This window comes from Phascolarctos cinereus, unplaced genomic scaffold (genome assembly GCF_003287225.1).
Source record: "Phascolarctos cinereus isolate Bilbo 61053 unplaced genomic scaffold, phaCin_HiC Scaffold_726;HRSCAF=1367, whole genome shotgun sequence".
Taxonomy (NCBI): Eukaryota; Metazoa; Chordata; class Mammalia; order Diprotodontia; family Phascolarctidae; genus Phascolarctos; species Phascolarctos cinereus.
In genome coordinates this window covers 315,434,647-315,456,570 of record NW_027556098.1, presented here as the reverse complement: position 1 = coordinate 315,456,570, position 21,924 = coordinate 315,434,647, and the positions used below count along the sequence as shown (strand labels likewise).

The 21,924-nt window shown below is 44.8% G+C and overlaps 1 protein-coding gene across 1 annotated transcript in view; it reads left to right on the top strand.

Moving 5' to 3' along the window:
* Nucleotides 1-1,638: 1,638 nt before the first annotated feature.
* The window catches only part of CHRDL2 (chordin like 2), a 90,165-nt gene continuing 69,879 nt past the window's right edge, over nt 1,639-21,924 (top strand). The window contains exons 1-2 of the mRNA XM_020989570.2: nt 1,639-2,670; nt 18,690-18,802. Of these exons, the coding sequence (XP_020845229.1) occupies nt 2,589-2,670; nt 18,690-18,802 (195 nt within the window). The 5' untranslated portion in view covers nt 1,639-2,588. The remainder of the gene's footprint in view (nt 2,671-18,689; nt 18,803-21,924) is intronic.

The following is a 21,924-nucleotide window of genomic DNA, read 5'->3' as shown; positions in this document are numbered from 1 at the left end:
GAGCTAGAAGGAATCTTAGAATAAAGAAGAGAAATTGTCAATGTAAAGAGAGACCTTGAGACCACACAGTCCACTCTTTTACTCTACCAAGGCATTTTGTTTTATTTTGTTTTATTTTTAAAAGAGCTTTGGTCTTAGAGTTGGGACACTTGGATTCCATCCCTGGCTCCAAGACTTATTAAATTTCTATTATACTAGACAATCCATTTAGTTGCCATGTGACTCAGTTTCCTCACCTGTAAACTATACTCACACTACCTGCCTCATAAGCTTCTTATAAGGAAAGCAAATCTTAAAATACCATAGAAATGGGAGTTACATTAGGGCACTGGATGTAGACTAAAAGGATCTGGTACTTAGTATGGGTGTGACTTTCCTCAAGTTACTTCACCTCTGGGCCTTAGTTTTCCTGACTGTCAAATTAGAGGGTTGAATTAGATTGCTCCTAAGATTCCTTCTAGCTTTCAATCTATGATACCATTTTTACAGAGAAACTTAGACCCAGAGAGTGGCTTGCTTGCCTAGTGTCCTCATTTTCTCTCTTGTTAGCTTCCTAGACACTGAAAGCTTAAAAAAAAAAGATAACTCACTATGTAGACTACCCCTTTCCTCCCAGTTAGAACAGCATTGCCCTCTAGCCAGAAATCGCCCCTCTTCTTGCCTCAAATGGACTCCTCAGTCCGAAACAGATCACCTCTCCTCCTTCTCACCTACACAGATAGCGATCCTTTTTTAACAAAGATTTAAGAAAGAGACATGAGTAGGAGAGCTCATTACCCTGTGTATTTTCTGGTGTTGTCTAATCTGTAGAATTCCTATATATGGAATATATATATATATATATCCATATTATATATATATATATATGGAGAGAGAGAGATTAGAAAAACAGAGGAAAAAAGAAAAAAGGAAAAGGGGAAAAAGAAAGGAAAGAAGAAGAGAAAAAGAAGGGAAGAGAAAGAAAAAGGGAAGGAAAGAGAAAGAAAGGAAACAAAAGGAAAGAGAAAGGAGTGAAAGAAAGGAAGGACAAAAGTAAAGAGAGAAAAGGAGAAGGGAAGGAAGGAATGAGAGAGAAATGGAGAAAAAAAGGAAGGAAAGAAAATGGGTGAAAGGAAAAAAGAAGTCAAAAAGGAGAGGAAGAGAGAGAAGGAAAGAAAGAAAAGAAAAAAGAAAGGAAAGAGAAAGAAAATGAGTGAGAAAAGAAGGAAGGGAAAAAGAGAAGGGGAGAGATTAAAGGGAGAAAGGGAAGAAAGATCTTTTATTTCAGCAAAACTAACCAATCCATCAACCGTGCTCCGAGGGTATGCCCCTCAACCTTCCTCACTGGAAGTTCTACTCTCTGTCTAACTAGGGGTTACCACTCTCTTGACTATAGGTCAGTTCCCTCGAGGTCTTTCCTTGCTCCCCTCTCTTCTGAGTGTGGGTAGGAAAGGGTTAGCCTCGGTGGGGCTGGGGCGCCCCGCTGTCACTACACACACACACACACACACACACACACACACACACACACACACACACACACTCTCATACATACGCGCGTACACACTCTCTCTCTCTCTCTCTCTCTCCTCTCTCTCTCTCTCTCTCTCTCTCTCTCTCTCTCTCTCTCTCTCTCTCTCGCACACACACGCACGCCCAGGGGGCCGGGTTTGCGGGCGACCAGTCCCCAGAGTTTCTTCGCTTTCCCTGAAGGAGGCGCCTGAGCTGAGATCGCGCCAGGCGGCCGGGAGGGAGCTCCCCGCGGCAAGGTACAAATGAGGCCGAGCCCCGCGCCGGCCGCCCTTGGCAGGCGGACTCCGTGCGCGCTCCGAGCTCCCGCTGCAGCCGCTACCGCCGCCGCCGCTGCCGCAGCTCTGCCCGGCTCGGGAAGAGCTCCCCTGCCTAGGACAGTCTCCTCCTTCTCTCTCTCTCTCTCTCTCTCTCTCTCTTCTCTCTCTCTCTCTCTCTCTCTCTGTGCCCCCTCTCCCTTTCTTTTGCTCGCTCTCTCCTCCGCCTTCTTCTCTCTTCCCTTCTCTCATCTCTCTTTCCCTCCATCTCTCGCCGTATCCTTCCATCTCTTCCCCCGAGAGCTCCCCCCGCTACCCCTCCCCTTCTCCCCTGTCACTCTCTAGCCCTGGCTCTAAGTTAAAAGGGACCTCAGACACCATCTAAGTCTCATTCTTGAGAGCCAGAACAGACCTGAGAGATCGGCTTAAAGTCCCTCTCCTTTCTTTCTCACTTTCTGTCGTCTCTGTTTTTTTCTCTCTTCCTCTCCTCTTTCCACCGTCTCTCCTTCCCTGCATAGCTCTTCCTTTTTCTTTTATCTGTCCCCCTTTACTCCTCTCTCACACTTCTTAGATCTCCCCAGTCTTGTTCTCCCATCTCCCTCCTTTCTGTATCACGGAACTTGAGAACTAGAAGGGTCCTCTGAGATCCTCTAAGTCTCTCTCTCTCTCTCTCTCTCTCTCTCTCTCTCTCTCTCTCTCTCTCTCTCTCTCTCTCTCTCTCTCTCTCTCTCTCTCTCTCTCTCTCCTCACCTCCTCGTGTTCCTGGCCAGCTCTTGCTCTTTCCTCCTTTTTCATCTCTGCCTAGGGTCTGAAGGTGGAAGAATGGTTCCTGAAGTCAGAGTCCTCTCTTCCTTGCTGGGATTTGTCCTTCTCTGGTTCCCCTCGGACACTCATCCCCGGACCCGTGAGTAAAGAGGGGGCATGGCATAAAGAGAAGAGGTTTGGGGGCTGGGAGAGTAGACTGGGCTGGGGGGCAGCCCCATCAGTCTCAGATACTTTCAAGGACAAGGGATGGAAAGACAGCAGAGCTCACTCTCTGATCTCTGTTCTGTCATCTGGGGTTGGGAGGACAAGGGGGATCTAACAGTGGATAGGAGTGTGTGTGTGTGTGTGTGTGTGTGTGTGTGTGTGTGTGTGTGTGTGTGTGAGAGAGAGAGAGAGAGAGAGAGAGAGAGAGAGAGAGAGAGAGAGAGAGAATATGGGGTAGAGGAGAGATGATTCACTGGGAGGACCACTCCAAGGCTCAGAGGCAGGGAGATAGCCTGAAAGTCCTGGACAGGAATAAAGGAAATAACTCCAGGAATTTTGCAAAAGGAAAGCCCACTGTAGGGTTTAGTTGATCAAGGAAGGCTTCCTGGAAGAAGTGGGATAGGGCCCTGGGCTTTGATAGACAGACACAAGTTAGATATAGTAATGGTAATAGTTCTGTTTATTTAGCGTGTTAATGTTTCCAAAACAGTTTTCTCAAAACAGACAGATAACAATAGCCATTATTAGCCCCATTTTACAGATGAGGAAAATAAGGCTCAGTGACTTGCCCAATATCACACAGGTAGGTAGTAGCAGAGCTAACACTTGACTCAAGTCCTCTGTCTGCAGATGCAGACTTCTTCCCTCTCCACTGTGCTGGCGCCTTCCTAGAGGGTAGGAACCATGCCCGGTGCAGAGAGCACAAAAGAGTGGCATTCTGCACATACAAGAAGTAAGACTGAGAAATGATTTTTGGAAGTACTGGAGACATCAATGGAGAGAAGAGTTTATGTTGGAGAAGAGAAAGAGACCACTGTCTCTAGTAATAGAGAGGGCATGAAATGTTTAGTCAAAGGATCTGTGTTCAAGGATTGGCTCTGCTACTTACCATTTCTATGATCATGGGCAAGCCATTTTCCTCACATGTAATGTGAAGGAGGTTTAGATAACATGACCTCTCAGGTCCTTTCCAATCCTCTAAATCTTAAGATACTAGGGAAATGAAACTGGACTGGGAAGGAGTGCTGCTTGCTCTTGTCCTCAGTTTCCCCAAATCCATCCAAGACAGACAGTAAACCCGTGGGTCAAAAGGGAAAAAACAGGTCCACAAACCAATGAAATGTGAGTATGAGAAGAAAGGACCTAGGCTAGACCTAAAGAAGGACTTCCTGACTTTCTGAGGTAGGGGAAAGAGGTCAGTCCTGGAAAGTTGAGGTAGAAAACTAGAGACTCTCTGGTTGGGACTTCAGAAACCCCAAATCACAGGGGCAGCTAGGTGGCGCAATGGATAGACCACCAGCCTGGAAGTCAGGAATACCTGAGTTCAAATGCGGCCTCAGACCAAACACTTGACACTTACTAGCTGTGTAACCCAATTGCCTAAAAAAAAAGAAACCCCAAATCACCCATTTTAGATAGGCACTCTCCCTTTTCTAAACTACTTTTTAGCCCTTCTAGTCAATAAGACTCAGACAGTGCTTAGCATGTATCAGTCAACCAGCATTTACTAAGCTTCTACTATTCACCAGGAATAGTGCTAGGCACTGGAGATGCAAAGACAAAAATGAAAATCTTCACCAGCACCCCAAACTGGGAGTTTATTGATATTTTTAGGAACAAAGTTCAGGCTCTTCTGCTAGATTGTCGGCTCCCTGAGGACAGGGTCTAGAACTTGCTATTGTACTTCCACTCCATCCTGCACGTAAGGTTAGCTCTTCAGGTGGCTCACTTGGAAACTTCCCTGGACCTCAGTCTGTAAAAGGAGAGGGTTTTTCCTACCGTAAGCTTCCAGAATTTTATTATTATCTAAGGCACCTGCCAATGCCTACCTGGGTAACACCACTTGTGTGACCTCAGAAGTGCTAGAGAGGCAGCATAGCTTTGTGAATAGAGCTTTGGACTCTAAGTCAGGATGGATTGGGTTGGACTCCTGGCCAGGATACTTATGTAGCACTATGACTTTGGGCAAGTCATTTGACATCTCTTAGCCTTACTTTCTTTATCTGTAAAAGTGGGGATAACATCTATAACTTTTACTTGGTGGAGTTGAAAAACTCAATGACAGAGATTAAAACATAAAGCTTTTTAGCTACCTCTCTAGGTATTACCTCTCTAGGCCTCTTGCCTGAAAAAATGAAGGAACTGGAGACTGAGAGACACTTTCATTGGAAAATGAAGGAATTGTACAGTGGAAAAGAGAGGATTTGAAGAGGACTTGGGTTCAAATCTATTCATCTAACACTTACATGTCTGTACGACTTTGGACAAGTCGGTTAATCTCCTAAGGGCTCAAGTTCCTCATTTTCAAAATGTGGGGTTGGACCTCTGAGGTCTCTTCCAAATCTAAATCTATGATTCTATGACTTTTATGGTGATTGGCCTAGAGGCAGGGGGCTGGGCCAAGTAACTTCTCCAAACCCTCTGGGCTTCCTGTTGTCCTGTGTTCTTTGTTCCTTAAAAGAGCCTTGTCTAAGAGAGAGACAGAGACAGAAACAGAGAGAGCTTGAGAGAGAGAGACCAAGAGAGAAAGATGAGAGAGAGATCAAGAGAGACATAGAGAGACAGTGACAGAGAGAAACTCAGAGAGAGACAGAGACAGAGACTGGTCACAGTGGTCCATCTTTCTTTCATAAAGGCATTTTCAAGGCAGTTTTGCCAGAAGCCTTTTGGCAAGCTGGGTACTAGCACTGAGATGTGCCCTGGCTTGGCCTTACAGGGTTTATATACATTCCTCAAGATATGCCCCTCATGAGATGCCCCCCTCCTCCGGGTCTACCCAAAGGTGACAGGACTGGTGCTTAGAATGTCAGAACTGAAAGGGACCGTTAGGATCAGTCCTCTCATTTTGCATATGGAGATTGGGAGAGTCACTTGCCCAAGTTGATTAATCAGATTAGTGGCAGGATCTGAACCACAGTAGAGATTTCTTGAGTCAGGCTGCCCCAGGCTTCCCTCCTTTCAAGGCTCAGCTCAAGTCTTAACTCTTCTATGAAGCCTTCCCTGACTGGCTTCCTATACTATGATTTAGGGCTGCCTCTTCTTTCTTGTCACCTCAATTCAGAAAACTATAGCATCACTGTAATTTCATTATTTAAATCTGGCAATGTGGCCATGTGGCGAGGTACTTGGACTAGGAACCAGGAGACCTGAGTTCTAATCCTGGCTCTTCTACAAACTCCCTGTGTGACCTTGAGTGAGTCACCTCCCTTTCTCTACTTTGGATCCCCCAACTGTTCAATGAGAGGTCCTGTCTAACTCTTACATTAACTATTCTAACATGCCATGTTCTAAGGTCTCTTGTTGCTTTAACATTGTACTCTAAGATTCCTCCCAGTTCTACTATTCTATGTTCTAAAGTTCCTTCTAACTCCGACTTGCATTCTATCTTCTAAGGCCCTCCAAGACCTGTAAGTCTAATAAAATTCAAATAAGTGAAACCTTAATGGTAAAATTTCAGATGTTGCTTGATAGGTGATTGTGGAAATAATTTTAGGCAGGGTAGCTTTTTCTTTCCCTTTTAAGATCCCATGACTTAGGCAGCCAACTTCTTTACATTGGCATATTGGTCTTTGTCTGATTGTACAAGGTGCATCCCAGGATGCCAATGGTACAAGACTCCAACAGCACCTATCTCCCTCTGTGGAGAAACTGAGGTTCAAAGAGGCTCTGGCCTCTGAGTCACACAGCAAAGCACTGGGACTAAAGCCAGGGTCCCTTGCTTCGTCATCTTAGGGTAACGAATGAGGAGGACTAAATCACCATGAGTGAATCAGTCTTTCCATTTGTGACATAGGTAACAAGGAATGGAGTGAGGTTGCAAGATAGATCACAGATTGAATTCAATTTCAGTTCAATTCAATTCAATTCCACATAAATCTATGAGGTGCCCATTGTGTTTGGAGCCCAGAGGAGGCCTGAAGTATAGGTAAGATAAGATCCCTTGTTCTCATGTAGAGAAAGAGTCTGTTAGTACAGGGGAGAACCTCTCTAGAAGTCAAGGAATTGTTTTTATTCATTGGTCTTAACTAAAAACCCTCAGCACCTTAACACATGGTTCTTACCAAATGGCGGTGGAAAGAATCCTTAACTTGGAACCAGCCTTGGCTCTGAAACCAACTTGCAGTTGTTTGTGGGCTAGTCCTTTCCCGGTTTGCTTATCTGTAAAATGAGGATTGTTAGCATGATGTTCTCCAAGGACCCTTCTAGCCCTCACAGAAAACCACTTGCTGGCACTTCAGGTATAGGTCCCCTGTAACCTTCAGATGTTATAGCAATGGATGGTCAAGAATGTTGTGCTGTGGGGGTGATACCTCTAGTAGATAGGGGGTAGGTTAGGTTTTTCTTGAGTGTTCTTCCAATCCTTGGTTAGAATGGTGATGAGTGTACCGCCTGTCTCTGTTATTTCAAAGACAAACCCTCACCCCAGGCCCAGCCAAAGCACTGATCCTAGACTCACATGCTACAATGACTCCCTGCCTCCTTCCCCTCCCTACACTCTACCCTTGCATCCCCTTTCCTCCAAGACTGAGGCCAATCCCCTAATCACATCAGGGGTCCTACCAACTTGTACATTTGGTTGCATTAGAGAACCAGGCAGAAGGAGATTGTGAATGTTGTCTCCCTCATTTGAATATGCACTCCTTGAGGGTAGGGACCTTCCTCCCTTTGCCTTTCTTTGTACCTCCAGCACTTGACATAGTACCTGGTGTATAGGAAGTACTTAATGCTTGTTGACTGATTATGTTGGCACAGTCTCTCCTTGCTGTTGGAGAGACAGCTTGGAGCATGAGTAACACAGAGGAGGGAGTTGGGAGTCATGTTTCTGTATCAGTTTTTATTAGAATTCTCTTTCCCTTGAGAGGAAGGAAGGAAGCTCTACCCTGTAGAGGGAAACATGACTGGAGAGGAGACCTCAGTCGCCCCATTTAGGAATGGCTCCCTCCTTGTGAAATGTATGAAGGACCTAAGAGAAAGCTCACTGATTGCTTGGGTGGCTACCTTGGTGGCTGTTCCTTGAAGGAAGAGGGGAGGTTTAGCCTGGAGAATGAAACATTTAGGAGGGCTTTAAGTGGTCATTGGGAAACCTCTTGTCAGACATGTTGTAGATGTCTTCCCATTTAGGTATGGATTCGACCAGATGACTGCTGAGGCACCTTCCAACTCTGAGATTCTATCTGTGATTATCAGGCAGAGGGTGGACATTATGACCTCTCAAAGGCTCTGTAAGCAGAGGGCAATCTCAAGTGATATTGCTTTTCTAGTATCTAGCCTAAAGTCCCCCCCCCCAATTATGTGTCTCCCATTCATTTCCCCACCTTAACAAGGACATTGTGCCTTTGCTCCCCTCCCTGGTGTCTTTTCTCCCCACCCCCACCTCCACAAGGAACCCACTGTTTCTTGCCCAGAGATCCCATGTCCCTTCTGGACACTGTAGTATGAATGTCAGTCACTGGTTTCCCTCTCCAGGAAGCTGCAGGGAACCAAATCCTAGTTCTCACTGTGAAATAAAAGCTTTTGTCTTTTTAACCAACAGTGAGGTACTTGGGGAAATGGTTTTGCAGGCTGGATTGGAGTGGGGCACCAAATCATACCATAGGCAGCTATAGTGGCAAGACCCAAATTTCAGAGTCTGGAGACCTAAATTCCAGCTGTAGCTCTGCCACTAACCAAATGTGAGACCTGAGATGCCACCTCCTTTCTCTGGGCCTCAGTTTCCTCCTTTTGTAAATCAAGTCATCCCATCTTTTTTTTTTTAACATCAGCATTTTCTTGTGATGTCATTGGGCTTCGAGTCACAGAATATAACCAAGGGGATACCCAAACGGTAATGGAGAGGCTTAAGATGAGTGAGCAGGTGATTAAGCAGAAGTTGAACAAAGGGTGTCAGAGGAATGTATGCCTGGAAAAAATGATAGGTAGTAGTGAAGGACGATGGATGAACCTGTCCATGTGTCCCAGTGATATGCCTCCCCCAGCATGAGAAGAATGTGAGGAAGACTCCACCATTTTGAGTGTACTCTGTGGTAAACTTACAGGAGGCAATGATCAAGAGTCTCACTAGAATGGATGATTGTGGTTTGTACTGCTGGAAGGAATACTCACATTGATGAGATCACAGATCCATAGGAATTTTGGATGCAGGGGGTGGGGGGAAGAGTAGGGAAACCAGACTGTCAACTAATGGGCTGACTCTCATAGAGGGATAGAACAGACAGAGGTTGCAGTACAAATTGGGCGGCCTGAACCTGAGCATGGGTAGCAAGAGAGCAGGAGAAGCCTCAGTGTAAAGGAGGGAGCAGAGAAGCCAATTCCTGCCCTGTTGGCTCTCTCTCCCCCGGGCCTCCTAGGGATAGCGCTACTGGTTGACCCACCTCAGTCCCCAGATATATTCGTGAAGCAGTTGGGTGAGTATAGTGCTGACTGGATCTCAGAAATCTTTCCACTCTGAGCCTGACTTCCCCAGATGTCCTTACCAGGCCCAGCATAGGCCTCTCTTTTCTCTGGCCGGTAGAGGTCTCCATTACACACTCTCCAAAATGTGCAGAGCAGGCGCCAGCTGTTCCAGCTGTTGCACCTGTTCCCAGCTGCCTGGGCTCTCAAGTTCCCCCAGCCAGCCGCACTGGCGCCCGCCTGGGCTAGCTGGAGGAAGACTGTCGCTTTGAGGGGGGGCAGCTCGGGGAAAGGCAGGGGGTAGGGGGCTGCCACCCAGAGGGCGGGGGACATGAGACCAGAGATCATCTCAGCCATCCCTTTCTCACCAGGAAAGACCCCGCCCAAATCAGTCGCCCCAACTGAAAAACTGCCCCATATCCAAAAATTCCCACAAAAAGGTGCTTCTGTGGTCTTTCCTTCTTTTCTATGTGCTAGTAAGAGAATGTTCCTCTCAAATCCACCTGAATCTTTAAAGTGATTTCATGCCCTCCCATCCTCAGGAGAATGAGAGGAGAGGCTTCCAGCCAAGAGGCCCCCAGAGACCTAAAGACTAGCATTAGGGCTCAGCCCTGTGTTTGTGGGAATTTATGCATTTGGGTAGATCTAAGATCTAGGGCAAGTTCTTTCTTTCCCTGGGTCTCAGTTTACCTAGTAAAATAAGAGAGTTGGCCAAATGGTCTCCAAGGTTCCTTTTCAGCTCTGGAATTCTGTGTTCTTTCTGCTAAAGTCCTCTTTCCAGCCCTGACATTTGATGTTCTCAGGTCTCCCAGTGGAACTCTACTGTGAGTGCTTGGGAGACATTTGTGTCTGGCTGCTTTTGCGACTTTATTAGGGAAAGGTAGAAAAAAGGAGAGAGAGGAGAAGGAGCAATGAGGAGAGAGAGGAGGTCATCCTCCAGAGGGGCTGGACTACTACCAGGGGAACTATAGCTCAGGTGTAAATGGAACTAGATGGCCTCCAGCTATAAGATTCGATGAGGTGGTGTGGTGGGAGAGAGAAAAGGAGGGAGAGGGGAAAAGGAATAGAGGGCAAGAGGAGAGGGAAATGGGGAGAAAAGTAAGGGAAAAGGAGAAAGGAATAGGAGAGGGGGATTGGAATGAGGGTTGAGAAGGGGAGAGAGGAAAAGAGGAATGCGGATGAGAGTGAGAGAAGGAATGAGGATAGAAAAGGAGAAAGAAGTGAAGGCAGAGGAGAGGGAAGGTGGACAAGGGATAGAAGTAGGGGACAGAAGAGGAAGAAGGGAAGATGGAAGAAATAAGGAGTAGAGGGAGAAGGGAATTGAATGGGGAGAGGAGAAAAGGAGGGGGAGAGCACTGGGTAGAGGAAGGGTGAGAAGGAAGAGTAGGTGTGGGGAGAAAAGATGAGAGGAAGCAGAAAGTAAGCAGAGATACAGGGAAAGGGAAGGAGGAGACAGAAGGAGATGTGAAGAAAAAGGGAGGGCAAGAGAGGATACTGGGAGACAATGGAAGACAAATGGAAAAAGTGGCATAGAGGGAAATAATAGGGGAAGAGAATGGGATTGTGGGAGTTTGCAGGGACCCCAGGAGACAGAAAGTACATGTTCTTTTCAATGTAATCTAATTCTGCTTAGGACGCTGTCTGAGTGGAGATGAGTTTCCTTCATAAACTGAATCTTTTTACCCCTATTTCTGTCCTTAGCCTGAGCTTCCTTTCAGTGGAACCAGTTTCCCATGCTGACTGTAGGTTATGGGGCATCCAGGCAAAGGAAGAGAGTGTGCCTTTGTCTTCCAGGAGCTTCCTTTCAGTCTAGCTGGGGAGGCAGGAGAGTATACATGAGATTGTGCTAATTACACAGTAAAAACTCAAGAGCATCAGAAAAGGAAAAGAATGGTCTCTGGTTTTCAGGGTGAGCTCCCAGAGTAGGTGAGCTAAGGCTGAAAATTGAAGGAATGGGTATGAGGACATGGGCATGTTGTAAAGCTTTTGAGCCAGAAGACCAGGATTGTAATTAACCGTGTTTGATGAGGCAAGTCACTTCACCTTTCTAGGATTCCCTGTTCTCTCCTGTAAAATTAATGTGATCCATCACATTAGATGACTTTAAATCCTTTGATCCAGTTGTGAAGGACTTGGGGGACAGAGTCACCAAACCATACCAGTTGGACTCTCAGTGGAGACAATAGGATTATGTGGAAGGTTCCAACTTTGGTCAGCAGAGGGTGGGGGAGTGAAACTTTTAGATGGGGTCATGATAAATAAGTAGCTTGTTGGAAGTAGAATAGGGATACCATTTTCACCACCTACCTCACAGGGCTCTTTTGAGGAAAGTACTTCATACACGTACAAGTGCTATAGAAATGGGAGATGTTATCCCTATTAAATTGATTTACCCAAAATCCTCCGTGGCTTGGGAGAGAAATAGGAGCAGGAAGGAGATAAGGTAAGAATAGAGGAAGTAGAAGGAGGTCAAAAAAGAGGAGAGGGAGTTGGGGAAAGGAGAGGGAGCTAGAGAAGGAAGAGGAGAAAATGTAGACGACAGAGGAAGAAAAGATGGAGGAGGAAGAGGAGATGATAAAATAGGAGATGAAGGAAGAAGTGAATGAGAAGATGGAGGAACAAAAAGAAGGAAAAGGAGTGGAAGAGTAGAAAAGAAAGAGGAGGGAGTAGAGGAGAATGAGTCTTATGTGTTCTGGAAAGAAGAGGGAAATAGTTTCCAGGTCAGGTTTGGGGATGGAGGAGAGGTTCTGAGCATCTTGTAATGTTTTGTTGTTTAGTTGTTTGAATTGTGTCCAACTCTGAATGATCCTATTTGGGGTTTTCTTGGCAAAGATACTGGAGTGATTTGCCACTTCCTTCTGCAGCTCATTTTACAGATGAAGAAACTGAGGCAAACAGGGTTAAGTGACTTGCCCAGGGTCACACAGCTAGGAAGTATCTGAGGCCAGATTTGAACTCAGGAAGATGAGTCTTCCTGACTTCAAGCCTAGCATTCTATCCCCTGCACCAGCTTTTCTCACTCTACCATAGTGTCTTTTATATATGAATCTGACCCGATTCTTGTCCTCAGGAAAGCAACCATCTAATAGGGATGCACTCATAACTGAGCCCCTCCCTATATTCTATTCTATAAATTCTAAGCAAACTGGACTGTGCTCAGTCCTGTGAGTTCCTGCTTCCATTTCTTTGCTGGTTCTGTTCCCTGTGCCTGAACCTGCCTCATTCTTACCCTTCAACTGTTTAATTATTATTCTGCCTTTAAAGCCTTATTCAAATGCTGTCTCTTCCAGAAAACCTTTCCTGATCCTCTAATGGTGACTATAATCTCCCCCTTCCCCCAGGAACTCAGTTCCTACTTCTCTAATGTACTTATGATCGTGTTATTATTGTGTTTTATAGATACATGTTCTATGATAAACCCATAAGAGAATTATACTGTATTAATGCCTATGCCAGGGGAGCTTTGAAGACATCATGCCCACTCAGTTAACTTTCCTCTCCCCCTCCCAGCCCTGGCACCAACTTGGGTCACTGGCCTCTTTGGAAAGAGAGGTAGTCCTGAGTAAATTCCACACAGCTCCCCCCACCAATGCTTTCCTACTTAGATAGCTTGGGGAGGGGAGGGGAGAGAGACAAAGATTGTGGCAGTGGAGAGGCCTCCCAGGGGTGAGGCTAGTCCCCCCCAGCCCCACCCCCTTCCTCCGTTTCTACTAGTTCCTTCCCTCCTCCCCACCCTGGAGGTGGGGGTGGCCTGACTTGGGCATTGACTGAGGCACTCTCTCTGTCTTCACTTTTATGGAGGAGGAGTTGAGGGGGGGGGGTCCAGTCAAGAGGGCCATGCCAGTTGGCACCAGGGGCAGAGGCCTTGGGCCGAGTAGGGGCCGTCCCAGACGAAGGTGGGACTGTGTTCCTTCAGGCCCAGGCTGAGTCCTCTGCTGTGTTGCAACAGCTCCCTCCTCCACCCCTCCGCCCAAAGGGGGGAAGGCACAGAGAAATAAAGACATTATTCACTCCTTAGAGAGTTAGTCTGGCTTTAAACATGTGAACCTCAGGCCCAGCAGGCGGCCCCTTCCCTGCCAGCAGCCGGGCAGAGATAAACACAGCAAATTTGATACAGCCTCACTGGAAACAGGATCCGCTGCCTCCGCCTGGGCCTCCTCCCATGGGCCAAAGGGGTGAACCTGCAAGTCCCCTCAGTTGCCCCGAAGAAAACAGACTCAAGGGTGGGCAAATTACACTGTCTCCATGTCTCCAAGTGGTCCTCTTGGGCAAACATTGGGCTAGTTAGTGAAAAGAACACTGGACCTCAAATTCGCAGGAGTTTGAGTCCTACCTCCATGGCTTCCAAGTGTGTGTGACCTTGGGCAAGTCAAGCCAATTTCCTATTCAATTTAACAACAATTTATTAAATACAGAGATAAGTATGATACAAGATAAGTAAGGAATATTGGAGGCAAAAGAGAGACTCAGACAAAATGATTTAGAAACTTTAAGAAAGAAAAGAAAGATCACTTTCCTAGTTTATAGATAATATTTGCAAAGTACCTAGCACAGTGCCTGGCAAATAGTAGGCACTTAATACTTGTTTGTTACCTCACCCCAAGCCCAAATGAGGGACCATAATTTTAGAGGTGGATAGCTCCATGCATATTGTCTAGTATAACCCTCTCATTTTAGAGATGAGAAAATGGGCCTCCAAAGAGGTTAAGTGATTTGCCCAATGAGGCATAGTTTATAAGGGGCAGAGTCAAGATGTGAACCCAGGCCCTCTCTCCAAATCCAGCATTCTTTCCGTAGGAGCATGTCTGTCAGCTGGGAGAAGGGATGAGGAAGATGAGATGAGCTCCTAGAACCCTGCTAGCTTGAGTCTTCTGTGGTTCAAACATGGCATTGGAAATCAGGAAATGAGTACTAGACCTGGCTCTACCACAAATTTAATGTGTTTGAGGCCTTGGACAAGTCACTTTCCCTCCTTCTAGGCCTCATTTTTCCCATCTGTAACATAAAGGGGTTGGATTAGATGACCTCTAAAATCTCTTCCCTTACTAACATTCTATGATTCTGTTTGTGTGTCCTTCCCTTGCCCCACCCCCAGGCAGAACTGGGACCCATAAAAGGGGGAGTTAAAAAGAGGCCAGTCTGAGCTCAGTATCAGGAAGTTCTTCATTGATATCTGTGCAATGTCAAGAGGTCTGGAGAAATGCCCACCCACCTCCGCCATTAGAGCTTTTATGAGAGGATCCAGATTACACTGATATAGGATGAGAGCACATGAATGAGCTATAATCGGCATCATTTGAGGGAACTGATAACAGAAGGGGAGCACAGATGTCTTAAAGTGTCTAAATACAAGAAAAGACTTCCTAGCTATGAGAGAGGCAGATAGAGACAGACAGAGACACAGAGACAGAGACAGAAAGAAATAGAGAGCTATCTCATGGGAAAATGGTCTGCCTAAAGAGGCAATGAGATCCCCATTATTTGGGATGTTCAAATGAAGGCCATCGTCTCCTCCAGGATACTACAGCGGTGATGTCTGCATTGAAAGGGAAAACTGAGTTCTTTCTCCTAGTCAAGCGGTATTTGTTTATACCTCGGTTAGAGGTGAAGTGAAAAGCTTATTGGATTAGGAGTTGATAAACCTGTGCTCAGCCATGTGCTAGTAAATGTTTAACAACTGGCACTCCCCCCACCAAAAAAAAGTACACACTACACACTTTTAATTTTAATTTTAAATTTACTCACATTTTCTCCATCTCTTTCCTAAGTCTAGACAATTAACAAACCAATAAATCAAGCCCAGATTCGAAATGAGGTGTAAATACTCACATTGAAAATTTAACAATCAGATATCCAGAGCCTATTGGAGCCAGCTCCAGCATGCCCCTGTTCATCCCACCTTGTGAAGGATGCCTGTTCTAAACAAGGATCAAGGGAAACCCAGGAAATCTCTGAGTTGGAAGGAACCGTGGGAGATCATCTCTTCCAACTCATATCTAAATGGGAATCTTCTCTCCAATTCCCCAACAACCCACCAGAGCTCTCTGCTTCCAAAGCAGTTCAGTCTACTTTGGGGTCACTATAATTGTTGAGACCTTCTTCCTTATTTCTAGCGGACATATGCCTCTCTGTACCTTCCATTCTGTTCTCCTCATTCTGCCAGGTGGGGGCAGGTAGAATATGTTAAATCCATTTTCCACAAGACAACCCTTGGAATACTTGGCCTTGGCCATGTGTCCCTTCTGAGCCTGACACTTTAAGCCAGACCTCCCCAGAGCCTTCCATCTTAAGACACAGTCTCCAGTACCTTTACCATTTTGGTCTCTCTCCTGTAAGCAGTAATAATAAAAGCTAATATTTATATGGTACTTTTTTTTTTTGGTAATGGGGGTTAAGTGACTTGCCCAGAGTCACACAGCTAGTGAGTGTTATGTGTTCGAGGCTGAATTTGAACTCAGGTCCTCTTGATTCCAGGGCCGGCACTCTGTTCACTGCACCGCCTAGCTGCCCCTTATAAAGTTCTTACTATGTGCCAGACAGTGCTAAACTGGAGTATAGAATGTTAAAGCTGGAAAGGATATAAGAATATAATAACTGATAAATATTTGTTGATCAATTGACTGACTTTAGAATACACAATGTCAGAGCTGGAAGGGACCTCAGAATTCAATTCAGCAAATGTTTATTAAGCACCTACTATGTGCAAGGCACCATGTTTGATTCAGGGCATACAAAGATATGATAGTTGCCTTGCTATCAAGGAATTTACTTTCTTATGGTGAAAGAACAAATATACAATTAACTAGGAAAAAAGGGAGAACAATGAACTTAAAAAAGAGATACCCAAAATATTCCTCATTTTTGCTTCTTCTAATAATCCCTGGCTTCTGTCAGGGCTCAGCTCAGGGATCACCTCCTTCTTGGAGCTTTTCCTGGTCTCCATATTTGTAATTTCTCTTTGTCTCTGTCTCTCCCTCTCCTCAAGTTACCTAGAATTGTTAAAGGAGCATTTAGAAATGTACATCTTTCTGTGTGACCCTGGCAAGTCACTTAACCCCAACTGCCTTAGAAAAAAAAAGTGCATCTTTTATTTTTAAATATTTTTCATCTGTTTACATTCATTGTCATGTCCCCTCCCCCATGAGACCATGAGCTCCTTGACATTTTGACTTTGTATCCTTAGAACTCTGTAAGGGATTGGCTGTGTGACCCTGAACAAGTTACTTAATCTCTCTGTGTTCTAGGCAACTCTCTAAGACTCTTAAATTGTAAAGAACATCGTAAAGAACTGCATTGGTCCTTACACTGAAGTTCCCTATACCAATGAAATTATAGGTCTGGTTCCTTTTCCTCTTTCCAGAGCCTAGCTCAGTGCCTGGCATGTAGATGGAGACTTGTGTGTTTTTTTAATTGATGGAAGCAAGGAGATAAGTTAGAAAGCTGTTATAAATCAAAGAATCTACCAACCTGAATGAGAGTTCCACCTATAACATGCCTTACATGTCATCATCTAGTACAAGCAGATATGGAGGCTTCAGTGGTGATGACTACAAAAAAAGACTGATGGATTTGGAGTCAGAAGACCTGGGTTTAAATCCCAGCTCTGCCACTTATTATGTGACCTTGGGAAAATCACTTAACCACTCTGGACCTCAGTTTCCTGATCTGTAAAATGAAGGGATTTGACTAAATTGACTCTAAGGTCCCTTCTAGCTCTGTATCTATGATCCTGTGAACTTCCCTAAATTCACCAAATCGGTCCACATTAAAAGCAGACAGAATTCCCAATAAGAGTAAGGAGACAGATCATCCCCTTACACGTGGAATGATAAGTGATTGCACCAGGTGGTGCATGATCTATATTTGAGGGACCAAGCAAGTGCCAGGAACAGACAGAAAGTGCTATGGCAGTTTCAAGCATGAGAGAGCCCTGGCCTAGGAGCCTGGAGACTTGGATTTGAGTCAGAACTCAGCCAGTGAATTCAGCAGAGGGACCTTGGGCAAGTCATTTCCCCTCTCACCTTGATTCATCTCAGCAATAAATAGAGAGCACTGGGTCAGCTGACTTCACATAAACAGAACAGAACAGCTTTCTTCTGCTTGGTCCCAGAGAACAGAACACAGAGCTAAAGCTAGAAGCTTCAGAGAGACAGTTTTAGGCTTAGTTTAAAGAAAAAGATCTAGCAGTTAGAAATATCCACCGGTGGAGCAGACTGCCCCAAGACATGGAGAGACAGCTGTCTCTGGGAGGTCTTCAGTTGGACACCAGATGGCTAATTGTCCAGGAGAATAGTCTGATTTAGAGTAAGAAAGGGCTCCAAAGACGAGAACGTAGAATGTCAGACCTGGAAAAGACGTGGGAGAGGATCTATTCCAACCCGCTCCTGTTGCCAATGAGTAAAGCCAGTCTCAAAAACGACTTGCCTGTGTCCTCTCACCTCTAATCCAGAGCTCTTTCCCCTTTGAAATTACTTTGTATTTACTTTTTATATTCTTTTATGGGTACACATTGTCTCTCTTGATAGAGGGAAGATACTGTTTCATTTTCATCTCCGTAGCCCTGAAATAATGCCAAGCGCATAACAGGGGAAGGGAAGGGGAAAGAAGTAAGCATATATTAAGTACCTACTATGTGCCAGGCACTGTGCTAAGCACGTTACAAATCTAATCTTATTTGATCCTCACAACAACCCCATGAGGTAGGTACCATTATTGTCCCCATTTTACAATTGTGGAAACTAAAGCATTTCATAAGTGCTTATTGGTTGGTTAATTATATACCATTAAAGAGAGAATTTTTATTCAAGTGCCAGCATTAGTCGATCTCTGAGGTCCCTTCCAACTCTGGGATTCTAGGGTTTTATTATTTCTAAGGGCCCTTCCAATGAGATGCAGGTTGGCATAGTGGATACAGAGCTGACCTTGAAGCCAGGAAGGCTTGGATTTGAGTTCTGCCCCGATGCCCATTGGCCGTGTGACCCTGGGCAAGTCACTTAACCATTCAGTTACTCTGAATGTTCATACTCTGAACAACTCTCTAAGATTACAGGTTGCAGAAGAGGTGCTTACTTGCATTGATGAAGGGTATTCCCTCACCTGGAAGTTCCTTATACCAATGAAATCAAAGGTCTCTAGTTCCTATCCCCAAGGGCCCTTCCAGGAGATCCTGAGTTCTGTGATAAAGATCAGTGTAGACTGAACCAGTCAGGGAGGGCTCCCCAGAATAGGTGGGTCTCAAGCTGGAGACCTCAGGGATGGAGAGATCAAGCGATAAGCATTTATTAAATGCCTACTGTATGCTAGGCTCTAGGTACACAAAGTCAAAAATAAAACAATCCCTGCCCTCATGAAGTTTACGTTCTATTAGGGAGACATATGTATAAAGAAATGGATGCAAAAATATGTGATATATAAATACAAGGGGGGGGGGGAGGTGGGATCAGGAAAGGCTTCATGTAGAAGACTGAATTTTAGCTGAGTTTTGAAGTAAATAAAGAATTCCAAGAGTCTGGGGGAAGACACCATCCTAAGGACTACTAATGTGTGGCTGATTGGTCTTTCCAGGCCCTGACATGTTCTGCCTTTTCCACGGGAAGCGATATGCCCTGGGGGAGAGCTGGCATCCCTACTTGGAGCCACAGGGACTGATGTACTGTCTGCGCTGCACCTGTTCTGAGGTAGGTCAGTCCATTCTCCTCCACTGGGCCTGGAAACATGGCCATGGAGACTACCTAAAATTCCCCACAAAGCAGGAACCTCTAGAGATCCCGAGACCCTGCTCAGTCCTCAGCTGTGCCCATCCTCACAGTAGAAGCTCCTGTTCCTCTCGCCCTTGGAAGTTTGCAAAGTGATTTCTTCCAGTGGACCATAGGAGGTTGCTAGCTGAAATTAATATAATTTACAAAATGCTTTATTTATGTGACTTCATTTGATGAGGGGCAGGGTGCTATAATGGAAAGAGGCCTGTCCTTGTCTGTCACTTAGTATTTGAATGATCTTGCAGGTTACTTCCTCCACTCTGGGACTGAGTTTTCTCATCTGGATAATAAGGGAGCTGCAGCTCTAAATCAGGACAGCTAGATGGCACAGTAGATAGAGCGTCAGGCCTGGAGTCAGGAAGACCTGAGTTCAAATTTAACATCAGACACTTACTAGCTGGGAGACCTTGGGCAAGTCATTTAGCCCTGTTTGCCTCAGTTTCCTCATCTATAAAATGAGCTGAAGAAGGAAATGGCAAACCACTCTAATATCTTTACAAAGAAAACTCCAAGTGAGCTCACAAAGAGTCAGACCAAACAACAACAAACAGCATATAAGTGTTGGAGTTAGCTCTAGACCTGGGATTTTTAATTTCAAGTCAGGTGTTCTTCCCACTGCATCAGTACAGATGTTGTTTGTTATTGTTGTCGGTGTTACTGTTGTTGCTGTTACCGGCCTAGGACTTCAGCAGTCCAAGGAGCTCCCAACAAGGAACCTTCTCTGTAACTTGCACTCTTAGAGTTTGGCCTGGGGCACAGAGAGGTTAAAAGACCTGACTGGGATCACATAGCCAACATGTGTCAAAGGCAGGACTCTAACCCAAATCTTCCTGACTCTAAGGCCAGATCCCTGGCCACCACATACTACCTTTCTCCGAGTATTATTATCACCATTTTACAGACTCATTCAATTCAGTGTGGCATAGTATAAGAAGTGTTAAAGCCGGTCACATCCTACCTCCAACACTATCAGTTGAAACAATGTGCTTTGTAAACCCTAAGGTGTTATATGAATGTTAGACATTATTACTACATTCATTCAAAATATTTTGAGGTTTCATATTTCATTTTTTAAATTGCATGAAAATAATTTTTAACATTCACTTTTTAAAATGTTGAGTTCCAAATTCTCTCTTTCCCTCCCTCCCTTCCCACCTTTTTGAAAAGGCAAGAAATTTGATAAATCCAAACATCAATTAAGCATGTTTCAGGGGCTATACTTGGTTTTGAAGGAGATACCAAATTTAGATGAATCCCACACTCTATTATTGGGGTATGACACACAGAGCTAATGCATGGTAATATAGGAGAAATGCAACAGAGATTTACAAAACAAAGTGTTCTCTCAGGTCTGTGTGGGACTAATACTGACTAGTGGGTGGGAATTAAGCAGGAAAAGAGAAAGGGGGAGTTTAGACTTGGGAGTCATCTGTATAGCAGCAATTGAAGTCATGAGAGTGAATGAGATTGCTTGGGGGAGGAGAGGGCCCAGGATAGATGCTCCAGGAACATTTACTTTTAAGGTCTTGAAAAAGATGAGGATCTAATGAAGGTGACAGAGAAGCAACATTCTAAGAGGCAGAGGGAAAACCCGGGGAATGTAATGTCTCTGAAGCTGAAGGAGGAGAGGGTGTCCAGGAGAAAGTATTGATCAGCAATGTCAGAAGTGGCAGAGAGGTCAAGGAGGTGAAAAAATGAAAAGAAGCCACTGGATTGAATAACTTTTGAAAGAATAATTTTAGTTAAGTGTTGGGGATAGGGACCAGATTGCAAAGACTTGAAGAGACAGTGAGTAGTGAACAAGTAGAGCATGAGGTAGAGATTTTGCCCAAGAAGCTGGACAGTAAAGAAGAGGAAAGAGATGAGATAGGGGCTGGATGGGGTAAAATGGAAGCAGCATGGACGAGTGGCAAAGGGGTTGACTTTAGAATCAGAGGACTTTGGTTCAAATCCTGCCTCTGGCACTTATACCTGTGTGACTTTGAGCAAGCCACTTAATGTATCTGTGCCTCAGTTTCTTTATCTGTAAAATGGCTGGACTTGATGGCCAATCTCTTCCAGATCTAGATCCTGTGAAAGCTCCAAGGGATGGTTCTTTTCAGGGTTAGGGAGACATGTTTGTAAACAAATGGGAAGGAACCAGTAGAAAGGTAGAGATTCAAGCTGCATGAGAGTTAAAACATGATTCTGGAGAACATGGAAGGGAATCAATCAATCAACAAGTATTTATTAAGAACCTACTGTGTGGGGCATCTAGGTGGCATAGTGGATAGAGCACCAGCCCTGAAGTCAGGAGGACCTGAGTTCAAATCCAGCCTCTGACCAAACACCTGACCCACACTAGCTGTGTGACCTTGGGCAAGTCACTTAACCCCGATTACCTCACTTAAATTTTTTTTTTAAAAAAAGAACTTACTGTGTGCGAAGCACTGTGCTAGGTATTGGGGAATATGAAGAATGAAACAATCCATCCTCACAAGGAATTTTTTTTTAATTTTATTAATTTATTTTGATTTATCAGCAATCACTTCCATATGCTTTTGAGTTGAAAATTTTTCTCCCTCTTCCTCCCCCCCACCCTCCCCAAGATGGCGCACAATCTGATATAAGCTTTACATCTAAATTCCTATTTAAACATATTTTCACATTAGTGAAGTTGTAAGTAAAAATTAAAACCAATAGGGAGGAACCATCAGAAAGATGAAACAAAACTCAACAGAAGGTAAAAATAAGTGATAGCGATTCGACTTCCATAGTTCTTTCTTTGGATGTGGATAGCTTTTTCCATCCTGAGGCCTCTGGAGATGTCTTCGATCCTTTTAATGCTGAGAAGGGTTCAGTTTAACAATATTAGTCATCACATAATGTGGCTGTTATTGTGTACAAAGTCCTCTTGGTTCTGCTCACTTCACTCAGCATCAGACCATATAAGTCTTTCCAGTTTTTCTGAAGTCAGCCTGTTCATCATTTCTTATAGCACAATAGAATTCCATTACATTCATATACCACAACTTGCTCAGCCATTCCCCAATTGATGGGCA